General features: G+C 43.8%; 1 protein-coding gene, 1 long non-coding RNA gene and 1 other non-coding gene across 18 annotated transcripts in view; 1 reads left to right on the top strand and 2 right to left on the bottom strand.

Annotated features, from left to right (window-relative positions):
• Positions 1-13: 13 nt before the first annotated feature.
• Positions 14-13,064, top strand: LOC119841563. Its single transcript, XR_005288585.2, has 5 exons — positions 14-128; positions 1,325-1,520; positions 3,273-3,470; positions 7,901-7,981; positions 9,350-13,064. It is a non-coding gene; the product is annotated as an uncharacterized LOC119841563 (long non-coding RNA).
• TRNAE-CUC lies at positions 655-726 on the bottom strand. Its single transcript has one exon. It is a non-coding gene; the product is annotated as a tRNA-Glu (tRNA).
• TPD52L2 (TPD52 like 2) overlaps positions 12,755-21,086 on the bottom strand; it is a 23,874-nt gene continuing 15,542 nt past the window's right edge. For 12 of the 16 annotated variants that reach the window (XM_038369067.2, XM_038369070.2, XM_038369069.2 and 9 more), the window contains 2 exons: positions 14,910-14,958; positions 12,755-14,584 (listed from right to left, as the gene is read on the bottom strand). In XM_038369067.2, coding sequence (XP_038224995.1) covers positions 14,492-14,584; positions 14,910-14,958 — 142 coding nt within the window. In that variant the 3' untranslated portion in view covers positions 12,755-14,491. The other 4 variants (XM_038369066.1, XM_038369059.2, XM_043496214.1 and 1 more) reach the window with 3 other exon arrangements.

Genomic DNA, 21,086 nt, shown 5'->3' with positions numbered 1-21,086 from the left:
CGCTGCCACCACCCCTTCCCCCGCCCCCGCGCCCCGGGAGGGGGGCGGCGTGTCACTGCGGGGAACCCCCCCGGGGACCGGGAGCAGCGCGGGGCGGGTTGCGTCGCGTCAGACGCCGCCGAGCAAAGGTGCGGGCCGGGGGGCTGGACGGTGTCACCTCGCTCGCGGGGCGGCCGCATCGCCGCTTAAACATCAAGCGATCGAGCCGGGCCGCGCAGCCGGGGGGGCCGCTCTCTGCGGGGGGGGGGGGCAGGCGGCAGCGGCTGCGCTTCCCGCAGGGCCGCTTTGCACCGGTGGGGGCGGGGGGCATTGCACAAGCTTGCACGGGTGCCGGGGCTGTCCCGGCGAGCGGGCTTCGCCGCCGGCAGCCTCCCCGTGCTCTTCGTCCCGGCGGCGGGTCACTCCGGGAAACTCGCTTCGCCTCTGGCCCCTCCCGGTCGCTCCGGGGCGGCCCCGTCACCCGCCGCCCTGCAGGGAAGGCTGGAGCAGCCCCCGGGAAGCGCTGCAGCGGAAGCTAACGGCCCGGAGAAAGCTGCACCGTGCGAGGAGGCAAATCCGCGCATGGCGGCGCCCCTTCAAAGCGCGACCGACGGGGGGCTTTGAATTAGGAAGCGTGGAGGGGAGCAGGAGACCCTAAAAAAAAAAAAAGCCACGTTCCCTGACCGGGAATCGAACCCGGGCCGCGGCGGTGAGAGCGCCGAATCCTAACCACTAGACCACCAGGGAGCTGTGAGCAGCCTTCCTCAGGCAGCCTTAACTTCCTATCCTTGTTCCACTTTCATTTTCATAGTCAATACACTGTTAGAGAGAAAGTGGGTGAGGTCATATCTTTGGCTGGAGCAGCTTCTGTTGGTGAGAGAGACAAGCTTTGGAGCAGGCCCTGAAGAAAGCCTCTGTGTAAGCCCCAAAGCCTCTTTCACCAACAGAAGTTGGGGAAATAAAAGATATGACCTCACCCCCCCCCCCCACCTCCTCTCTCTAATAGCTGGGTCTAACTGCAATACAACATAGCAAAGTGCATGCATACCATACCCTGTGTACTAATTTTGCTAAGCTCACGAAAGCTAATGCTCGAATAAATTTGTTAGTCTCTAAAGTGCCACTAGTCCACCTTTTCTTTTTGCGAATACAGATTAACGCGGCTGCCACTCTGAAATATATCAATGCAATATTTTTAAATAAATGAAATGCATTATGATACACTGAGTGCTCCAAAGAGCAGCAGCTTTCTTTCAACCATTGTTGGATCCTCCAGCCTCAGACTTACATATTAAAAATGCCCAGGATGTTACTGGTAGTAGTCATTTGATCTATTTCTCCACAGTTCCATGCATGACATTTCTCAGCAATGAAAAAGTCACCAATGCCATCATCCCCAGCCAAACAGAAGGTGAGAGGGATGGCAGGAGTCTTTCCTCTGACGCCTCCCCAGAAGCAAGTGGGGCTAAGCTGCAATCAGGAGCAGCTGTGGTGCTGGAACAACCGGGCACAGAAGAGAGTCAGTACCTGGCAGAAAGAGGGTAGGATCTGCTGGGAGGTAAAGCCTGGGGGCATCACCCTGGGTGGGCAGGCCAGGGTGAGATTGATGGGGCAGCAGGAGTTTGGGGCTGTCTCCCTTGTTCCCCATTCTGCCCTGTCCTTCTTCAGCCTCTGCCCCCCACCTTTTGTCCCATGTCCCCCACTCCAGCCTCTTCTGTCCCTGCATCACATCCCTTCCCCCTCATTCTGCCCTCACCCTGCTGCGGGGGCAGGGTCTGCAGGCACAGGCGGGTGCATAGAGACCTCTGGCCCCTCCGCCTAGGACAGGGGTGAGCAAACTTTTTGGCCTGAGGGCCACATCGGGGTATGGAAATTGTATGGCAAGCCATGAATGCTCACGAAATTGGGGGTAAGGATGCAGGAGGGGTTGAGGGCTCTGGCTGGGGGTGCAGGCTTTGGGGCGGGCCAGAAATGAGTTCAGGGAGTGGGAGGGGGCTCCGGGTTGGGGTGTCGGAGGTACAAGAGGGGGCTCTGGGCTGGGATCAAGGGATTTGGAGGGCGAGAGGTGGCCTCAGGGGTGCAGGCTCCGGGCTGCTCTTAGCACAGGCAGCTCCCAGAAGCATATCCCCGCTCCAACTCCGAGGCGCGGCCAGGTGTCTCTGCAGCACTTCCTGGTCCACAGGCACCTCCTCTGCAGCTCCCATTGGCTGGGAATCACGACCAATGGGATCTGCAGGGGCCGTGCCTGTGGACAGGACAGCACAGCAAGCTGACTGGCCACGCCTCCCTGTACTACATAGGAGCTGGAGGGGGGTCTTGCTGGCTTCTTCCTGGGAGCCACGTGGAGTGGGGCAAGCTCCCGACCCTGCTCCCCAGCTGGAGCGGAGGGCCAAATTAAATGGTCTGACAGGCCAGATGTGGGCCTCGGGCCATAGTTTGCTCACACCTGGCCTAGGAGCTGCAGTGACATGCTGGTGGGAACTGAGGAGCCCCCCACCCCAGATAAGCATTGCCCCACAACCAAACCCCCTGCCCCGAGCCATGAGCCCCCTCCCACACACCCAAATTGCTGCTGCTCCTGCTGCCCGCTGTGGAAGTCATGAAGATCACGGAAAGTCACGGAATCTGAGACTTCTATGACCTCTGTGACAGACATGCAGGTTACTTATAGCATGGGAACATAGGAATTGCCAGACCGGATCAGAGCCCAGGACCATCTCATCCAGAATCCTGTCTCTGACAGCAGCCAACACCTGTTGCTTCAGAGGAAGGTGTAAGAAGTCTGCGGTAGCAGATGTGGGATAATCAGACCCCCACATTGATCTCATCTTAATCTGTAATAGAGATTGGTTTAAACCCCGCACCACAAAGATTAATATCCCTTCCAGAATTTTTGTTAGCGTAATTTATAAGAGCTCTAGATATTCTTGTGATCCATATAAATGTCCAGTCCCATTCTAAGTCTTGCTAAGTTCTTGGTCTCAACTTTGACAAACTTTAACTGTTTGGAACTAATATTTCATGCTTTCTCTCTGCCTCAGCAGAGATTTCATTTTTTTAAGTTTGAGCAAAAGTGATTCAGACAGTTTTGAGAAAAGAGATCAGTGAAATATATCATCAGCGATCCCTCAATTCGAGGATGATTTACATAGCGGTCTGAAATGACTCAGGAGTCTGATCCTGGAACCACAGATCTGCCCACAGTAGATACAGATATTTCCTGATGGGTCAGCTGTCTGCTGGGAGAAATTCTTTCTTTTTCCTTCCTTCTCTCTCTCTCTCTCTCTTTTCAGCTTTAAGGGCAAGACACTTCTCCTCAAAATGGGCCACTGCCTGATGGAGGATGTGGCACCAGTGACGCATATACATATCACTCTCAAGCCTCCCAAAATCACACCAACTGGTTCCATTTAAGTCTGCTTTAATGGCTCAGCATTCACCATATACCAACATCGTATGGAGTTCAGATGGAGAACACAGTAGAGGAGCAGGTAAAGTGAAGACTTCTTTTACTGGAATATGCTTTATTTACTATTCTATATCACAGCAGATCTATGTTTCTTGCAAAATCACTTCGGATGCTAAAAAAAAAGTGTGTATCTGACCACTCTGGGGCCACATCCATGCTCCATGATAGCTCACGTCAAAGCATTAGAGTAGAGCTGATTGACATGTTTGTTTGGTGTGTATTTTAAGTCATCCAGAGACATTTAAAGTTAGTTATTTCTCAAGTATCTGCCTTACTTTTTGGCATTTGGGCATTTAGCACACAAAAATAAATGCAGCTAATTCTAAGCCTTATTTTAAGGTATCTTTAAAAACCATCCTTTTTTACTGTAACCCAGCTTTAATTATGACTGTCAATTTGTGGTATGTATTTTATTTAAAATTACTAGAATGGTAAGATGAAAAGATGGAAGCTATAGCACAGTAGTGCATTACTTTTTAAAAAAAAAAAAAAAAAAAAAAAAACACACACACACAATTGAGGCTCAAAGTCTGGGTGTTTTTCCCCAGTAGCTTAAATTTCCAGGATTCTTCTGTTTATTCTCCTGGTGGTGATATCATTGTCCATGTAGTATGCTGAACATGTGAACTCCCTTCAAGCTTATACATTTGGTAATATGAGTTGTCAAGGTTCCTTCCCCACTCTGAACGCTACGGTACAGATGTGGGGACCTGCATGAAAAACCCCCTAAGCTTATTTTTACCAGCTTAGGTTAAAACTTCCCCAAGGTACAAACTATTTTACCTTTTGCCCTTGGACTTTATTGCTGCCACCACCAAGCGTCTAACAAATATATAACAGGGAAAGAGCCCTCTTGGAAACATCTTTCCCCCCAAAATCTTCCCAAATCCTACACCCCCTTTCCTGGGGAAGGCTTGATAAAAATCCTCACCAATTTGCATCGGTGAACACAGACCCAAACCCTTGGATCTTAAGAACAATGAAAAAGCAATCAGGTTCTTAAAAGAAGAATTTTAATTGAAGTAAAAGAATCACCTATGTAAAATCAGGATGGTAAATACCTTACAGGGTAATCAGATTCAAAACATAGAGAATCACTCTAGGCAAAACCTTAAGTTACAAAAAGACACAAAAACAGGAATATCCATTTCATTCAGCACAGCTTATTTTATCATCCATTTAAACAAAACAGAATCTAACGCATATCTAGCTAGATTACTTACTAAGTTCTAAGACTCCATTCCTGTTCTGTTCCTGGCAAAAGCATCAAACAGACAGAGAGAACCTTTGTTCTCCCCCCCTCCAGCTTTGAAAGTATCTTGTCTCCTCATTGATCATTTTGGTCAGGTGCCAGCAAGGTTATCCTAGCTTCTTAACCCTTTACAGGTGAAAGGGTTTTTCCTCTGGCCAGGAGGGATTTTAAAGGTGTTTACCCTTCCCTTTATATTATGACATGAGTGCACTATTGTTTAAGCAGGGAGCCCTGGATAACCTTTCCAGTGTTTCATTAAGCTCTGCACAGCTGGGTTACAGCACTGGGTCTCAAACAAAAGCCCTGCAGAGTTGAAAGAAGAAAAGGAGTACTTGTGGCACCTTAGAGACTAACAAATTTATTTGATCATAAGCTTTCGTGACGGCTCACTTCATCGGATGTATTCGGTGGAAAATACAGGGGGGAGATTTATATGCACACATAGAGAACAAGAAACAATGGGTTTTATCATACACACTGTAAGGAGAGTGATCACTTAAGATGAGCTATTACCAGCAGGAAGTGGGGGGGGAAGAAGGAAAACCTTTTATGGTGATAATCAAGGTGGGCCATTTCCAGCAGTTAACAAGAAAGTCTGAGGAACGGCGGGGTGCGGGGGAGAAATACCATGGGGAAATAGTTTTACTTTGTGTAATGACCCATCCATTCCCAGTCTCTATTCAAGCCTAAATTAATTGTATCCAGTTTGCAAATTAATTCCAATTCAGCAGTCTCTTGTTGGAGTCTGTTTTTGAAGTTTTTTTTGTTGAAGGATAGCCACCCTCAGGTCTGTGATCAAGTGACCGGCGAGAATGAAGTGTTCTCCAACTGGTTTTTGAATGTTGTAATTCTTGACGTCTGATTTGTGTCCATTTATTCTTTTAGGTAGAGACTGTCCAGTTTGACCAATGTACATGGCAGAGGGGCATTGCTGGCACATGATGGCATATATCACATTGGTAGATGTGCAAATGAATGAGCCTCTGATAGTGTGGCTGATGTGATTAGGACCTATGATGGTGTCTCCTGAATAGATATGTGGACAGAGTTGGCAACGGGCTTTGTTGCAAGGATAGGTTCCTGGGTACCACACAACAGAACCACTAACCCAGGAACCTATCCTTGCAACAAAGCCCGTTGCCAACTCTGTCCACATATCTATTCAGGGGACACCATCATAGGGCCTAATCACATCAGCCACACTATCAGAGGCTCGTGCACCAGCACATCTACCAATGTGATATATGCCATCATGTGCCAGCAATGCCCCCTACCATCTACATTGGTCAAACTGGACAGTCTCTACCTAAAAGAATAAATGGACACAAATCAGACATCAAGAATTATAACATTCAAAAACCAGTCAGAGAACACTTCAATCTCTCCGGTCTCTCCATAATTAGAAATAGGGGAAAACTTTCTAACTATAAGGATAGTTATGCTCTGGAATAGGCTTCCAGGTAGCTCGTGGCATCCCCCTCACCAGTGATTTTTAAGTACAGGTTGGACAAATAACTGTCAGGAATGGTCTAGGTTTACTTGGTCCTGCCCAGCGCACGGGTCTGGAAAAGGTGACCTCTTGAGGTCCCTTCAAATTCTATACATCTTTGATTCTCTGATATCTTGGCCTTGTGACATCTCCACATTATATGCATTAGCACAGCTTCTGGCCTTTCACAGTTCTAACAGGCTTTTTCGCATTTGACTACTCTGATCCACATTTTTAAAGGAATAAATTATAATGCATTTACTAACAGAATAATCAGGCTGAATCCTGTTATACTGCAGTAGTGCCATTCATTCAATACATCAATGGGCACATGCCCATTATCCTGGTATGCACTGAAGAACCACCAAGCAAAATTGAGCTACTTTGTCACCTTATAGAGCCCCAAACAGGTGAAGAAAGACATATACACACTCATTAGTATTCCTTGAATTGATCACATGCTGGGACTGATACCTGGGACTGATACATGGTCCATCCTGTCTCCAACTGTGGCTTGCTCCTGAATGGAAGATACTTCATTATTATTCAGTAATGTTTCTGTTCCTATAGCATCCAGAACTCCAACAGAATCAGGTCCCCAGTGCATTAGGGAAAACAAAACCTGTACAAATAAAGTACAAAGTACAAGTTCCTACTCCAAATTGCTTACACTCTAAAAGTTTTAATTTTGTCCTTGTTCCCATTGTTGATCCATTTTTCAGAGTGAAGTGTAATTTTGTTCTCCCTAGTCTAAACTAGAGTTGCTATTATTTATATCAAATTATTTTTTCAAACAATATTTGCTTTAACATTAGCATGGAGTAGTAAATTCCACACCTTAATTGCATGTTGTGTATGTAAAAAGTAGTTCCTTTTAGCTGCTTGGAATTTCTTGCCTTTTAATTTCAGCACCTGGGATCAGACAAACAGGAGAAGCACTGCCTTTGTAACCTTCACTATTTTATATACAACAGTCCTATCCCCCTTTACTCATCTAGCCAGACTAGTAAGGGATATTTATTTATTTTCCACCCTTTAATAGACATTTCTCATTGATATCTCCAAATCATTTTTTGTGCCTCTCTCTGGTCCTTCAAAACTGAACACCATGTTGACGGTAAGGGCCTAGATACCTTTTAATTTTCAAGTGTGAAGTCTTCTGCAGTCATTAGAGATGATAAAAGAAAAATCAGATCTCTTGGTCTGCGTTTTGCTTAATTGAGACCGTTGCAATATTTGGTGGAGTTTATTTATAAATTACTAATGTCCCTGTGTTTCAATTATTAAAAATATTTTCAGAGTGGGATGGATTTATTGAAAACAGATAAAAACTGAAGTTACAAACCAGCCCCATTGAAATCCAGCCATACCCTGCTTTGATTCTTCACTTTTCTATTTCCCATCTCTGCAGCCCTTGGTGGATGCATGTTGTAATTCCTGGTTCTGGGAATCTGCATTCTGACATTGAGTTTTCATTTTCATACTGGCACAGGGAAGAAGCCAAGCCTTGCTCTCCTGAGTTATTTCTCTACGAAAGCTCAGTTCAGACACTGCAACTGTGGTTTTTGTTTTTGTTTTTTATGAAGTACCTACTTCTCCTGGTTGAGATGAATCTTTGATACATCTTTGTTATGTGAGTGATTGATCTTTGCAGTGGCATGGAACTAAAATATTTTCCATCCAACGACTGTAATCTTGTCTGCTTTTCTAGCTGCACTGATGGAGGCCCAAGATCATGACTCCTGACCAGGGGCACACAGTAGATACATACCACTGCATTAATGCCCCAATGGTAGGTGCTTCAGAAATACTACACATTAGATTGGGTCCCAGAGTTTTGCATCATGAACAACATCTTCCTTACAACAGCGAAATGATGCAATGAAAAAACATCTACCAACTGCTGTGAAAGAGGAGCCTTCTCAGCAGTGGAAGGGGGTCTAAGATGCAGGCTCACTGCTGCACAGTCAACAGCACCAGTGTGGGAGGAAATGTCAGTGTTAAGTAAAAGGCATCGAACCTGGTAACATTAGTCCCAGAATCTGACAAGCAGTGCTGGGAATACAGATCTTCAGAGCAACAAGGAAAAATAATCAGGTTTAAAAAAAAAACAAAAAAACAGAGGAATGGGAACGAGGAGATTCTGAGAAGTGATGCTGCTTTGTAATAATTTATTAATACGGTATGGTGACCTGGTTATTGGGATGTTTGCTGTATGAATATATTGATTTAGATTAATAAAGGAGTTGTCAGGGAGGGAAAAGGGAACAATGGCTTTAAATAAGCCACTCCCCGAAAAACACTTAATGGTTGATAAGAGACAAAGGCCTGAACTATTAGCTTTGAAGATTCTACTGCCTAGTTCCAGCCAATTTACAGAACTGGTTTGGGTGACTGGGGCCAACGCCTGGGAAGTCACAAGAACAAAGGAGCTCTGGCTGGATTAAAAAGGGAGAGCAGAGAGTTTTTCAGTCAGACCAGACTGACAGGTCCTTGCGGGGGCAGGGCATCTTGGTTGCCATGAGTGGGGGACATGCCATAAAGCAAGATAGACGTGTGTAGCGTGTGTTCTAAAATCCGCTCTCTAAATGCTTTGTTCCTACTGTTAAAACAGTATTTTGGCTTTAAGACGACTATTTTGTCACTGAATACCACTGGTCACAGACTGGCACAAGAAAGAACTACAGGTACCACACCCAGTCAGACCTACTAGGAAAGCAAAGTTAATACACAGGGTATGGTAGCCGAGGGCCTGGTCTAAAAGTAGGAGGAATGCAGATTTCCACCTCAGGGCATTTAGATTTGAGGCCTGCCAAATGACTGGGGGGTGGGGGGTGCACACAGACCAGAAAGGGGGCAAAGATGCAGCTAGCTGTAATGGTAACAGTATACATATGTGGCCTTGGGTATTGTACTTAACCGCTCAGGGCCAGAGTTTTAAAAGGTAATTAGGTGCATAACTCCCATTGAAATCAATGGGAGTCAGGTGCCTAAATACCTTTAAAGATGTGGCCCTCATTCCCATTTCCTCTTCTGCAAAAGGAGGACAAATTTCCTAATGACAGATGTAATCAGACAGTTTATTAGTGTTTGTAAAGCACTTTAAGATCCTTTGATATAGGTATTTACAAACACAAATCTCTTCTCCCATCTGCGCTAGCACCTACAGCAGCTGTCTGGGGATCTGTACTTTCTGCTTGGAACCTGCCTCCTGCTCTCACTCTGACAGTCCAGCCTTGCCATAAAATGTCTTCAACTGTAATCCTGGAGTTAACAGCTGTGGAAAAGCAAACATTCTTCCCTTATTGCTTAGCCTGCAAGGAGATGTGCCAGGGACTGACAAGTTCTCTGCCTGACCTTGGATGAGGAAGATATATTGATAGTTCATGGCTAGGTGGGGACATGGAGAACTGGAGACAATAGGCCATATCCTGTTCATGGAAGAGAGCCATTGCCCTTCTCTCATGGGACCAGGTGAAAAGAGATGAATAAGACCATGCACCCACTGCAACAGAGAGGCTCTTTCTACTGCTGTGTCCAAAATACAAGGGAGTACATGATATTTCTTCAAATTACCACCAATTCAAAGAGACATTGAAGAGCAGTGGGAAAAGCTCTGCTTGACCCTGGGAGAAAGGAGATGGCATGGCATTATGTACTAACGGACTACCAGATCAAATACAAGCAGTAGTGACAGACAGATAGATGGGATCAAACCCCAAATCCAGCATATCCATCCTGGGCAGATCATAACCACATCCGACAACACAGGGGGCTCACGTTCTTACTCTTTCACCCTATGTGAAGCTGGTCAAGCTATAGTTTAAATTAAATTGAAAACTGAGTTGGTGCTCTGGGTCTCCCCTCCACCCACCTTTTCTACACCACAAAAGAATCCAGCATCTGCGGAGTGAAGTGCTTTCAACAATATTATGCCCATGATCGTTGCTCACAATTCAGTGGATGGCACTGGGAGCTGCATGACTGGATCATGATAGGATGTGGCCCCATGTTTGGAAGTCAGGCAGCAAATATGAATAAAACCAAATAGCTTTTGTGGTCAGCCAATCAAAGTCTCAAGTTCAGCCACCTGGCTGCCTTCTGAAAGGAGAAAATATTTCCCTATGAGGTCACAGAGCTGTCTTTCCCTGAAACATACGTCTAGTCCATATTCATCCTTCTCCAAACGTTGTGCAGCCTTTAGAGCAGTTCCAGGCTAATCACAGTCAGAATTTCCCTTTTCCTTGCACTGCTTTAGTCACACACGACTGTCAACATAGTTTCAAGAAGCTATTTTCCAGGATTATCATGCTAAAAATTTAAGCCAGTGTTTCAGCTGCTGCTTTTCCATATTCCAAGTTTCTCTGGCTTGAAGAACTTCCAGAATTGTTGCCGCTGCCACCGCCAAAGCTCAAATATAGGACAGAAGCCGAAAATAAGGTTGAGGAGGAATTATTGGAAGGAAGCTTAAAGTCAAGTTCAATTAGTCTTTAGCATACATTTCTAGCAGAGATGTATTTGAGATAAATTCCCAATACAAGGAGATCAATGAGATGGAAGCAATGATGAATCAATGGCTAGGATGGGAAACAACTGACACTCCCCATGCAATGACAGCACCACAGCCCTAGAAGCCCACTGGCATGGAATGTTTTCATTCAAGACCTTGCTGTTTAAAAATTAAAATGAGGGGCTTTTTAGGCGGTGGGTTAACAGCAGGTTAACTTTGGTTACTCTGGCTCATTCCAGTGGCGAGAACAAGAGGAAGTTTAAAAAAAAAACCTCCCCCCTTTTCTAAACTATTCCCAGAGAGAATGAAGAAATGCCCATGTACAACTGAAGGCAATATGCAAGGGTATGAGAGTGACCTGACCTTTCTGAAGAACTAACCTGGGGCTCACTCCCCTCAGTCACTTTTTGGCCTACAGCTTGTTAACCACTTGCCAGGATCGCCTACAGCTGTGGCTCTCAACCAGCGGGACACAGAAGTCTCCCAGGGGGTACATCAACTCATCTAGATATTTGCCTAGTTTTATAACTGGCTACATAAAAAGCACTAGCGAAGTCAGTACAAAATAAAATTTCATACAATGACTTGTTTATACTGCTCTACATACTATACACTGAAAAAATGTGAGTGCAATTGATTTTATAATTGTATGGGAAAATGAGAAAGTAAGCAATTTTTCAGTAACAGTGTGCTGTGACACCTTTGTATTTTTAGGTCGGATTTTCTAAGCAAATAATTTTCAGGTGAGGTGAAACATGGGGGTATGCAAGAAATCAGACTCCTGAAAGGGGTACAGTAGTCAGGAAAAGTAGACAGGCATTGATAATTTACACATACGTTATTTTTAATGCAGCACTAGCATCCTTCAATGCTCCTGCACTTTTTCCCTTCTCAAAACTAGGCCCAAGGTTTCCCAAGGGAGTTGTATTAGAAGAGTGGTTCCCAAACTGGGGTTCGCACAATGTTACAAGAGGTTCGCCAGAAAAATTTCACTAATGGCAGCCAGAGGACCCCGGACACTGGAGGCACCAGGTGGAACCTGGTTGCAGGGCAGACAGCCCGAGCCCCAGGGAGAGCGAGGCAGGGCAGTTGGGGCTGGCAGCCCGAGCCCTGCCCCCATCAGCGGGGGAGCCAGATGCCCGAACCCTAGCACTCCACACGGGACTGGCAGCCTGACCCCCTGGCTGACCGGGGCCAGGCAGTTGGGGCTGGCAGCCCAAGCCCCCCCCCCCCGTCAGCAGGGGAGCCAGCTGCCTGAACCTCAGCGCTCTGTGTGGGGCTGGCAGCCCAAGCCCCAGGGAGAGTGGGGCCGGGCAGTTGGGGCTGGTAGCTTGAGCCCCGGCCGTCAGCAGGACCTGCAGCCCAAGCTCAGTTGACAGGAGCAGTCAACGGGGTCCAGCAGCAGGAGCCCCCTGGAGTACGGAGGAAATTTAAACTTAAATCCCTGGAAATATTCATTTTTAGGAGAGGGTTCATGAGATTTCACAATTTAGAGGGGTTCATGGGCTGTTAACATTTAGGAACCACTGTACTAGACTGATTTTTCCTGCTTTGGTGCCTACTTTGCTTTGGTAGAAAGTATGTTCTGCTCTGTGCCTCAGACGATACAATGTACTGAGCTCTTTTCTGCTGATTCATTGCATAACGAAATTGTCAGCTCATACCCTCATTCCACCAAGTTCCTTTTGGTTCCAGTCTCTCCTCTTGACAGGGGCCAGCTCCTCCAATTTTAAGCAGCATGCAAGTTCCCCCATTACCTCTTTTGGTCAGTTTTGCACAAAAAGTTCATGGGAGCATACTGTGTGTGTCAACTGATGTTTGCTAGTGGCTGTTATAGGGAAGTACTAGACTGGAGGTACCAGTTCATCAGCTGAAGCATAGCACATACAGAGGCTTCTAGTGGCCAGAATGACATACATTACACAGAAGTCACCAGTTTAGGCCTCCCTCCCAAAATTACTCTGCTAGTTGGATATTGCCCTTGATGGGTTCGTAACCTTTGCACTTACTCATTTAGATTTCTAAGTATAAATTCAAGACCAAAAATTCATGTAATTTGTTTCCCAATGGAAAGCTTTATTGACAAATTTCCCCAACATTCACCTGTAGAGAAAAACAGTTCAATATCTAAGCTTCAGCAGTCCCTCATTTAACTGACACTGTTTTCCCCACACTGTGGGTAATTTCAGCCACAAACAATAAAACCTGGTAAATGACACTCTACACTCCACCTATTTCCTATCACATCTGCCTTCTAATTTTTCATAGTATGCATTCCCCCAACACCTGCAAAATGGGGGAACAAGCATGGTTATTGAGGTTTACGATCAGCAGATCCAAATGTCAAAACTTGCTTCTCTAAAGGACAAAAAAAACTGTTATCCTAGAGGAACTCAAACTACAGAAATGACTGATACGTATGTAAGCAAACCTAAAGACCTGAGTAAGTCCCACTTAGCCTCTAAGGCACAGAATTGCTCACTCTAGGTTTTTATGTGGAGGCACCTTTGCCTAGAATAAGATCAGGCCACCATTGAGTAACCTTTCATTCTACAGCTCCTGAGTGATAGTGTTGGACAGCAGAATAGTAAAACATCCAGATACTTAAGGAATAAGTTAGTCTCCAGGATTCTCTGCAAGTACTGTAAACAAAGATTATGGGTGGAGATATTAGCCAAGAGAATGTACCATCAAATTTAGGACCCTCCAAACTAAACCACCTACATAATGGCAGGGTAGAGACAGGATTCTCCAGTACAGTGCCCACATTGCTAGAGACAGAGCTTTGTCCTTTTCTAATCTGGCCACACTGCTAGCTGTCTTCAGAGCTTCTTCCTTACAGGACGATGAAGGCATACACCCAAGAACAGAGAAGCAAGTTTTATATACTCAGGCAACAGAGTGCACCATTGAAATGAACACAATAACTGGCACATGGGCATGCTGCTACTATTGTATGATGCAAAACTCCAGTGCTCCAAACCCAACTTTGTAACCCTCACATTTCTCTATATATAAAAAGATTATAAACAAATAAAGCATAAGGTGATGTAAGGCTTGCGATTTAACTTAAGAGTCCAAGGTATTATTTCCCTATATGATGCTAAAGCTCTCACTCAGCTTTTATTTTTGAAGTTCATTGCATTTAAAAATAAAGATTTTAGTTCTGTTAAAGCTAGAGCATTAGTGTAACAACTAGGCAGTTGTTTCCTTTTTGGGAGCCCAGAGAAAATGACTGTTTACCCCATTCGCATCTTAACGAGAGAAAAATTTTCAATGCCTCTCAGGCCCTGCACCTCTGTGGTAGTGGGAGAGAGCAGTGATGGGAGACTGGGAACTACTTCTCTTCATAAATAATTTAGAACAGAGGGCTGCTGCCAGATATTGAAGATTTGTGTTTCCCATGCAGTTGGCTTCTTCCATATTTGCTCGTCCCACCCTACCTAAAGAAACAATCTTGCCTACTCAAACAGCTTATCACTGAGTGAGAAATGCATGTGTTTGGCACCAGAAATGCTATTTCTGGACTCGGCTGAGTAAACTATTTTACCTGCTCTCCCAAAAGGACAGCACAGTGATACATTTCATCTACAAACTTTAGTGTAAAATATTTGTGTACAAAACATTTTTATTTTACTTGACTCCAGCAGCAATGTCGGTGTATGAATGTATGGATACTTCTCTTCAGAATGGGAACTGCCCCCTTCCTTTATTTGCACGCTGTTGCTGTTGTGAAGAACTAGTGGGGCTCCTGCAGTTGTGCACAGCCATGCAAAAAGCCACACCAAGGGGTTAGAAAGGAGCGTTGTCCTGGGGGGACTTGTCGCCAGAGCCTGTAGGGGAGTGGGGGTCAGTGCTGTTCTCCCTGCTGCCCACCACTTTGGACTGCAAAAGCAAGAAAAGTTGTTGAAGATGACAAGAGAAGGACACTGGTCTTGTGTCCTCAGTGCAGACAGTTAGCACTTCTCCAAGGGGTGTACTGACATACAGTAAAGTTATTCTCCCCCCATAATCTATTACCAATTATTAGCCTTAGAGACTGCACACTCTTAAGCACAGGGGCCCCGAAGTGCCATTTACCCCGGAAGTTCTCTGTAAGCACTAGCGCCCCTTGACAGTTTTAAGCTAGTTTCACACAGACTGTCTTGCATAGGGATTTGCTTATCATGGATATAAGTGGGAGTTTAGCAACAGGAGAACAGACAGTTACCTTTATGGTTCCAACTCGGTCTTCAAATGACTTGAAGGTCGTAGAGTTCCTTGAAGGAAAAGAGGCAATGTAAAGTCAAAAGGGGTAAGCTACTGGAACAACTGGTTTTTAGTTTGAATTGAGCAGGTTGAGAATATCAAGCCTGTGAAAGTTCCTTAGCCATTCAAATGCAAGAGCACCACCACCCACAACACACCTAAGGCAGTTATCACTCCGGTCATCTTGCCATCTCCCTGCAAGTTAGAGTTCACTATCTTTAACTGGCCAACTGCATTAGACATGCTATACTTGGCATACAGCAAGGTCTTGAAGGCAAATATTTATACCACATTGTATTTTTCCTATTGTTTGAATAAAGGCCACTCAAGCTAAAAACCTAAAAGGCAGGCTGAGTTCTGTTCTGAGTCAATGGATTACAGATTAGTAAGGGGCAAGTCTCACAGACAAAGGAGTGGTTTCTCGTTTATGTAAGAAAGCCATGTTTTTAGTCCAAAAGGGGAAGCTGAACATTTTAGACAGGCTTGAAAAAAGTCTTTCAGCTTTCTACATTAGCTACTATTAGGCTGAAAAGGAAGGGCTTCTCCGGAGCAAAAGAGATTAACGGAACGTTGAGAGTTCTAACCCAACAGGAATACCCGGGACTCTATTCTCTGACCACACGACAGAAGTAGTCACTTATGTCAGTGGGAGAGATTTGTGTCCTGTGATATGAGAACTGAACCTTAGACGTGAGCAATTCATTTTAATCCACTGTTTGATAAATGTAGCCTTTCTTCTTACAGAACGATCACAAATGTTTCAGGAGTAATAGTCTGTATCGAAGAGTTATGATTTAGCACATATATCATGGGGAATTGTTCCCTCGATGGACTGCAGTGCACAAGTTCTTCCAGCAAGAACATTCATGAGAACAGAATTCAGTTTCTGTTCCTAGACATGTATACAAGACTCATTTTGAACATTTGCACCCATACAACAAAAACTTACCTGCTTTAGTATGCCAGAAATGCAAAAGGTGCGAGTACAACCAAAGCAAAACTCATCTAAGAATCTGAACAAGTGAAAAGGGTCTGCACTCTTTGCCCAGCTCTACTCCCATCATACAGTTCATTCATCCCCATGTGTGGGAATGGGGATTACAGTTTATACCAGATTCTGCTAAATTCTGAAGTTTAGCTAAAGTTTTTACTAGAAAATGAGTAGCTTTAAGGATAGTTTTGACTTGTAAGATTCAGGATTAAGCTTCTCAACTTTGTGGAGATTACTTAAGAGTAGAAAGGATTTGTATTGCTAACTCCTATGAAGATGAAAACACAAAGGCACATTTCTGTTCAGGGAAATTATATTGTCCCAAACAAAAGTACATTCATGCAAAGGAGGACTAAGGGAATATTTTTCTTACATGTTAAAACCAGAGCTTCCAATTAAACATTTTATTGTCAAGAGAAACCAGGCTTTTTAATCAGTTTGTAATTTCTTCAATAGCTAGTGATCATAAGGGTAGCTAAATTCTGGAAGAGGTTACATGGGGAGGTTGTGAAATCTCTTGCATTGGGGGTTTTTAACAGGTGAGCAAACACTTGTCAGTGATGGTGTACAGACACCTGGTCCTGTCTTAGCACAGAGGGATGGACTGGGTGACCTTTTGAGGACCCTTCCAGCTCTATACTTTTATGATTTTACCACACAAGGAAGACATTGTTCTACTGCAAAAGTCAGGGTATTTTGGCATGCTGGACCATTAGCTTGTAAACCAGGGATACAGTGGGAGGTTAGAGAGATGTCACCTGCACTACTAGTCACAACTGTATTGAAATTCTAAAAAAAGGAGCATAATTCTCTTTAGGGACCTTTGAAAGCCATAAAAATGCAATTTGAGTTTTGGCAGGATTACAACACTTCACTTGACTCCTCATTAGGAGAGAGTCTAACATAGCCACTAATAAACCTATGCAACAGGCCTCAAAGCCCTGAACTAGAGGGGCTGCAGGAGACATTACCCCACAATGTACATTAGAGGTCAACTGAAGGAAACAGTCCCAATACACAAAATGAAAGCTGAATTTAAAGGCCCTAGAAGTGGGTTGGAATTAACTACGCCTCCCACTCATCCCACTTTTATAGACATTTCGTACGTTACCTCATCGCTGGCATACTTATCGAATGGCGAATGGAATAACTGCTACTCGCAAGCATTAAAAGTGGAGAAGGAAGAGTTAGACAATTCAAACAGACATTGGAAGCATATGAGGTTAGGTCTTGCACAATTTCCGAACACTTACTATATCCAACAACATTAAGGCTGCTGCAAATAGCTGAGGCAATAGAAATAACCCACAAAAGCCCCTCTCTCCTGCCTTTTGACACACTGTAGTCCAAACTAGTTTTGTAATTATAGACTAGTTAGCCTGAGTGTATCTAATGAAGAATGCAAGATATGGACAGAGTGAATGGTGTTTAGAGGCTTTATGCTTCAACTGCTGACAGATTTGCTTATGTCAGTACAAAGAGCTAAACCTCCCACAGAAAAATTTAATTTAGGAAAAGCTTTTTAAACACCATACTATGCCCAAGAATATCCAGAAAAGGCATCTGGCCCAAGATCCAGGACTAAATTATTTTTATTTGAGAGACAAGAGATGTTGCATAGGCACCACACAAAAAAAAAAGAGCTGACAAGGTCTATGACTGGCTTTCTTGCACCAAGTTACTCTGTTAATCAAGGTTTAATTTTAAGAGGCAGGATATTCCCAGAATTTAGGAACAGCAGCAAGAGGTACAAGATGCATGGAGTGATCCTGAGAATGGAACTGCACTGAGCTGTCAGCTTTCAAATAAAAAAGATGCTGTAAACTGCCTACAGCCCCATCTACACTACAAATATGACCAAGTCAAGGGACTCAATTACAGCACTGCAATTATTTATGTTCAACCCTCTACCAATGGCAATCTCATTGTAAAGCCAGTCCAGGGGCATCTGTTGCAACCAAGTTCTCTAACTAATCAGTATTACCAGTGCAGATGGGCCCTACAGGTCAGCTCTAAATCTGCAGTGCCCCCTAGAAAGATTAGCAAAAAAATAAATAAGCCTCCTCTTTTAGCAGCCCTGAAAAGCGTCTTACCTAAAGGAATGCGAGAAGGGATGAGCCCTGGAAGAACCCATCGGCCGCAGCAGGAGAGAAAAGTGAAATGTTAGTTAGGCCCCAGTGTCCAGCTGACTGCCCCACTTAGCTGCCCATAAGTCTTGCATATAAATGCCTTAGACAGAAAGCCCACCTATCTACAACAAAATCTGCCTCAAGAGGGATTAAGAAAAGCTGCCCAAGACATATTTCTTACCCTATGATCTTGTATTATGTGAACTGAGGTATGAAGTTTTGCAAACATCAATAATGCTACTGTCTGCAGTAAGAAGTTACAGCCAGAACACTGCGTATTCCAGCACTATTGAATCTAGCCCCTGCCACAAAGCTGCGTTCACACGCTCAAGCCTTGTCTTCATTAGAAAAAAAAGGTTTTAACCCACAAGTTGTCAACACTTGGATTTTATCAAGGGTTAGCAAACAATGGAAAACCCACCTCTTCCCGCTACAGTGGCCACACCCTAAGCTTTCACTTAAAAAGCTTTGCTAGCCTTGCTGTTGTGAATACTCCTTACAGGAAACAAATAAAAGCCAGGGTACTGTTTTCTTCCTGAGTCTGCAGACATGGCTGGTGAGGGCACGATAACAAGAACTGTTCATCCTCACTATAATTTATGCCACAATCCCAAAACTGCCTTCCACCCATTCTTGGGTGCCAAGTCACAACTACTCCACCCACCAAGACTAAACTATCCTATCCAGGCCCATGACAGCTTCTACAACTGTTACCTGTTGCCAAAACAAGAGAGTCTAAGGCATGTTGAGAACACTGAGATGGCGTAAAATGAATTTACAAAGAAAAACCACTGAGGCTACTCTGATTTCTCTTTTATATTATTTAAATGCAGCTGCCAGAGCTTCATCTTTTGCAGCAGTGCGGTGCAGTAGAAACTAAGTAGTCTCGCCACACACTTCAGACAAAAATTTTCCATGGAGAACAAGGGGCTCTGATTACACCAAAGTCCAAGAAGTTAGTCGTGCTTTGTGGTTTTCCCCCAACATATATTAAGGCCATCTCTTCAACAGCTAGAGCCAGAGCCAAAGCCAAAGCCAAAACACTGGTATGTTTGAAAGTGAGAGTTTCTACAACTCATTCCTCTATAAAGATTAACAACTTGGATAATATACACAAACATACACCACTCCCAACACTGTATGTATTATTACCACAAGCACAGCTCAGCCTATTTAGCACCTGAAACAGAACTTTTGAAGATCTATTTGTGCTTTTTGTAGCCCTTTTCCTTCTTTGATAAAATGTCTCCAGATTACATAAATTCAGGAGCTGTCCTGCAGCCAGTCATCATCAGCTCAAAATAACAATCAATATGCTTGTAGTAGTAGCTACAGTAGCAGACTCCTTCAAACATTGAAATTAAATGTATATTAGAAAATATACATTCTGAAAATTATCCTCTCTAATGGGGAAGACTGCATTCCCTTAAAATTAGTTTACTGAAATTATACACTACAGTAAAATGCTGTAAGGTCAGAATGCCTGAAACCTGCATCAATGGAGAATGCAGAGATAACAGAGAAAGCTAAACTGGCTAAGACTTTTATAGCTTTAATAGCAATGCTGTACATTACTTGCAGAACACCCATTCCCATTAATTAAGCTAGCCACCATATGGACTAGTCTCAGAGATTAGGTGGCTGGGGAAGATAATAGAGTAACTAACAACATCAGTCCTCTTATACATAGACAACTTCAAGTACCACAGGTTAACTATTGAACATGATTAATTCTAAAGCTATTAGATTTCAGACAATCCAGCAATGTATGGCAACTGATGTACTGAAGATGTCTCCCAACACAAGTTATTTTGATTCTATAGTGGCAACATTTTATACAAGGGAATTGTGACCAAGCATTCTGCACATTTATGTTGTCATTACCCCCTTTCTAGCATTTTTCCATAGCTAACAAAGGCTGACAAACAGTCTACAGCGTCCCCTTCCATTTACCTCAATCCTTCCACAAGATGGGAAAATAAATGTCTGGATCCTTTTCTTATAAAAAATGCAGGATGAAGGGACAGAGAAAGCCCCAGGAGAATTCTAACAAGCAATTACAGTTAAAGGCTAGCACTGAGATTCATTGAAAACAAGTAACATCTCACCCATTCAGAGGAAACTGCTCACTACAAGAAACCAACCTCACTCACTGTAATCTCTGATCACATTTCAACTACCAACAGTTTACAGTTCTTTTTCGAGGGAATGTTGCTACTGAAGACTTTGCTCCAAAAAAAGAAAATAAAAAATTGAATCTGTATTGAAACTCTCAGGACTGTATTTTTTACCTGAAGCCAGCAGAGAAGTACAAACTGAGAGCAATATAGGTTTACACACACAACAGAGGAAGACTGGAAGAAGTGTTATTAAATCTTCACAGGAAAGAAGCAAAGGTTACTTTCATTTGTTTTCCACTATAAGGCCATAAATCCACAGCAAATCCTGCAGAGTTATTTGGTAATGCTTTGACTGATTTTATATAATTCCGACAGAGAAGCTGCCCATAGACCCACCATTTTGTCTTCCAAGAAGGAAGTGTTAATTGCATTAATGTAGGGTGTTTTCACAATTTTAGTGCTGCATGTTTAGACAGGAAATTCAGAGGTTTCTTCAATGTAAATTACAATGAACGTGTACCTTTTTCTATTCACTTTTTCTTGCTGAATTCATACTACACAGCCTATGTATTTTGATGTGGACACTGGCATTGCTCTAGGAAATTTAAGGTTACAGAGTTAAATAGAGAACTAACAAGTTCACATTGCTGAACAAACAATATTTGTGCATGGTTTAGTCACGCCAGGTTAGGGGTAGCACAAATGCTCCCAATCAGACTGTGAAGTGATTGTACTTAGAGGGGACAGAATTCACACACTTCTGCCACAGCTACCATGTTTGGTAGGTAGACCCCCACATTTATTATGCACTTATGACACTGGCAAAAGGAACCACATTTTGCCCATTTCAGTCTGCTACAGCCTTAAAATAAATGGGAGAAAAAAAGATTTATACAAAT

Source organism: Dermochelys coriacea, chromosome 13, assembly GCF_009764565.3.
Source record: "Dermochelys coriacea isolate rDerCor1 chromosome 13, rDerCor1.pri.v4, whole genome shotgun sequence".
NCBI lineage: Eukaryota > Metazoa > Chordata > Testudines > Dermochelyidae > Dermochelys > Dermochelys coriacea.
Note: the sequence above shows the minus strand (reverse complement) of the source record. Positions and strands in the feature narration are given on the sequence as shown.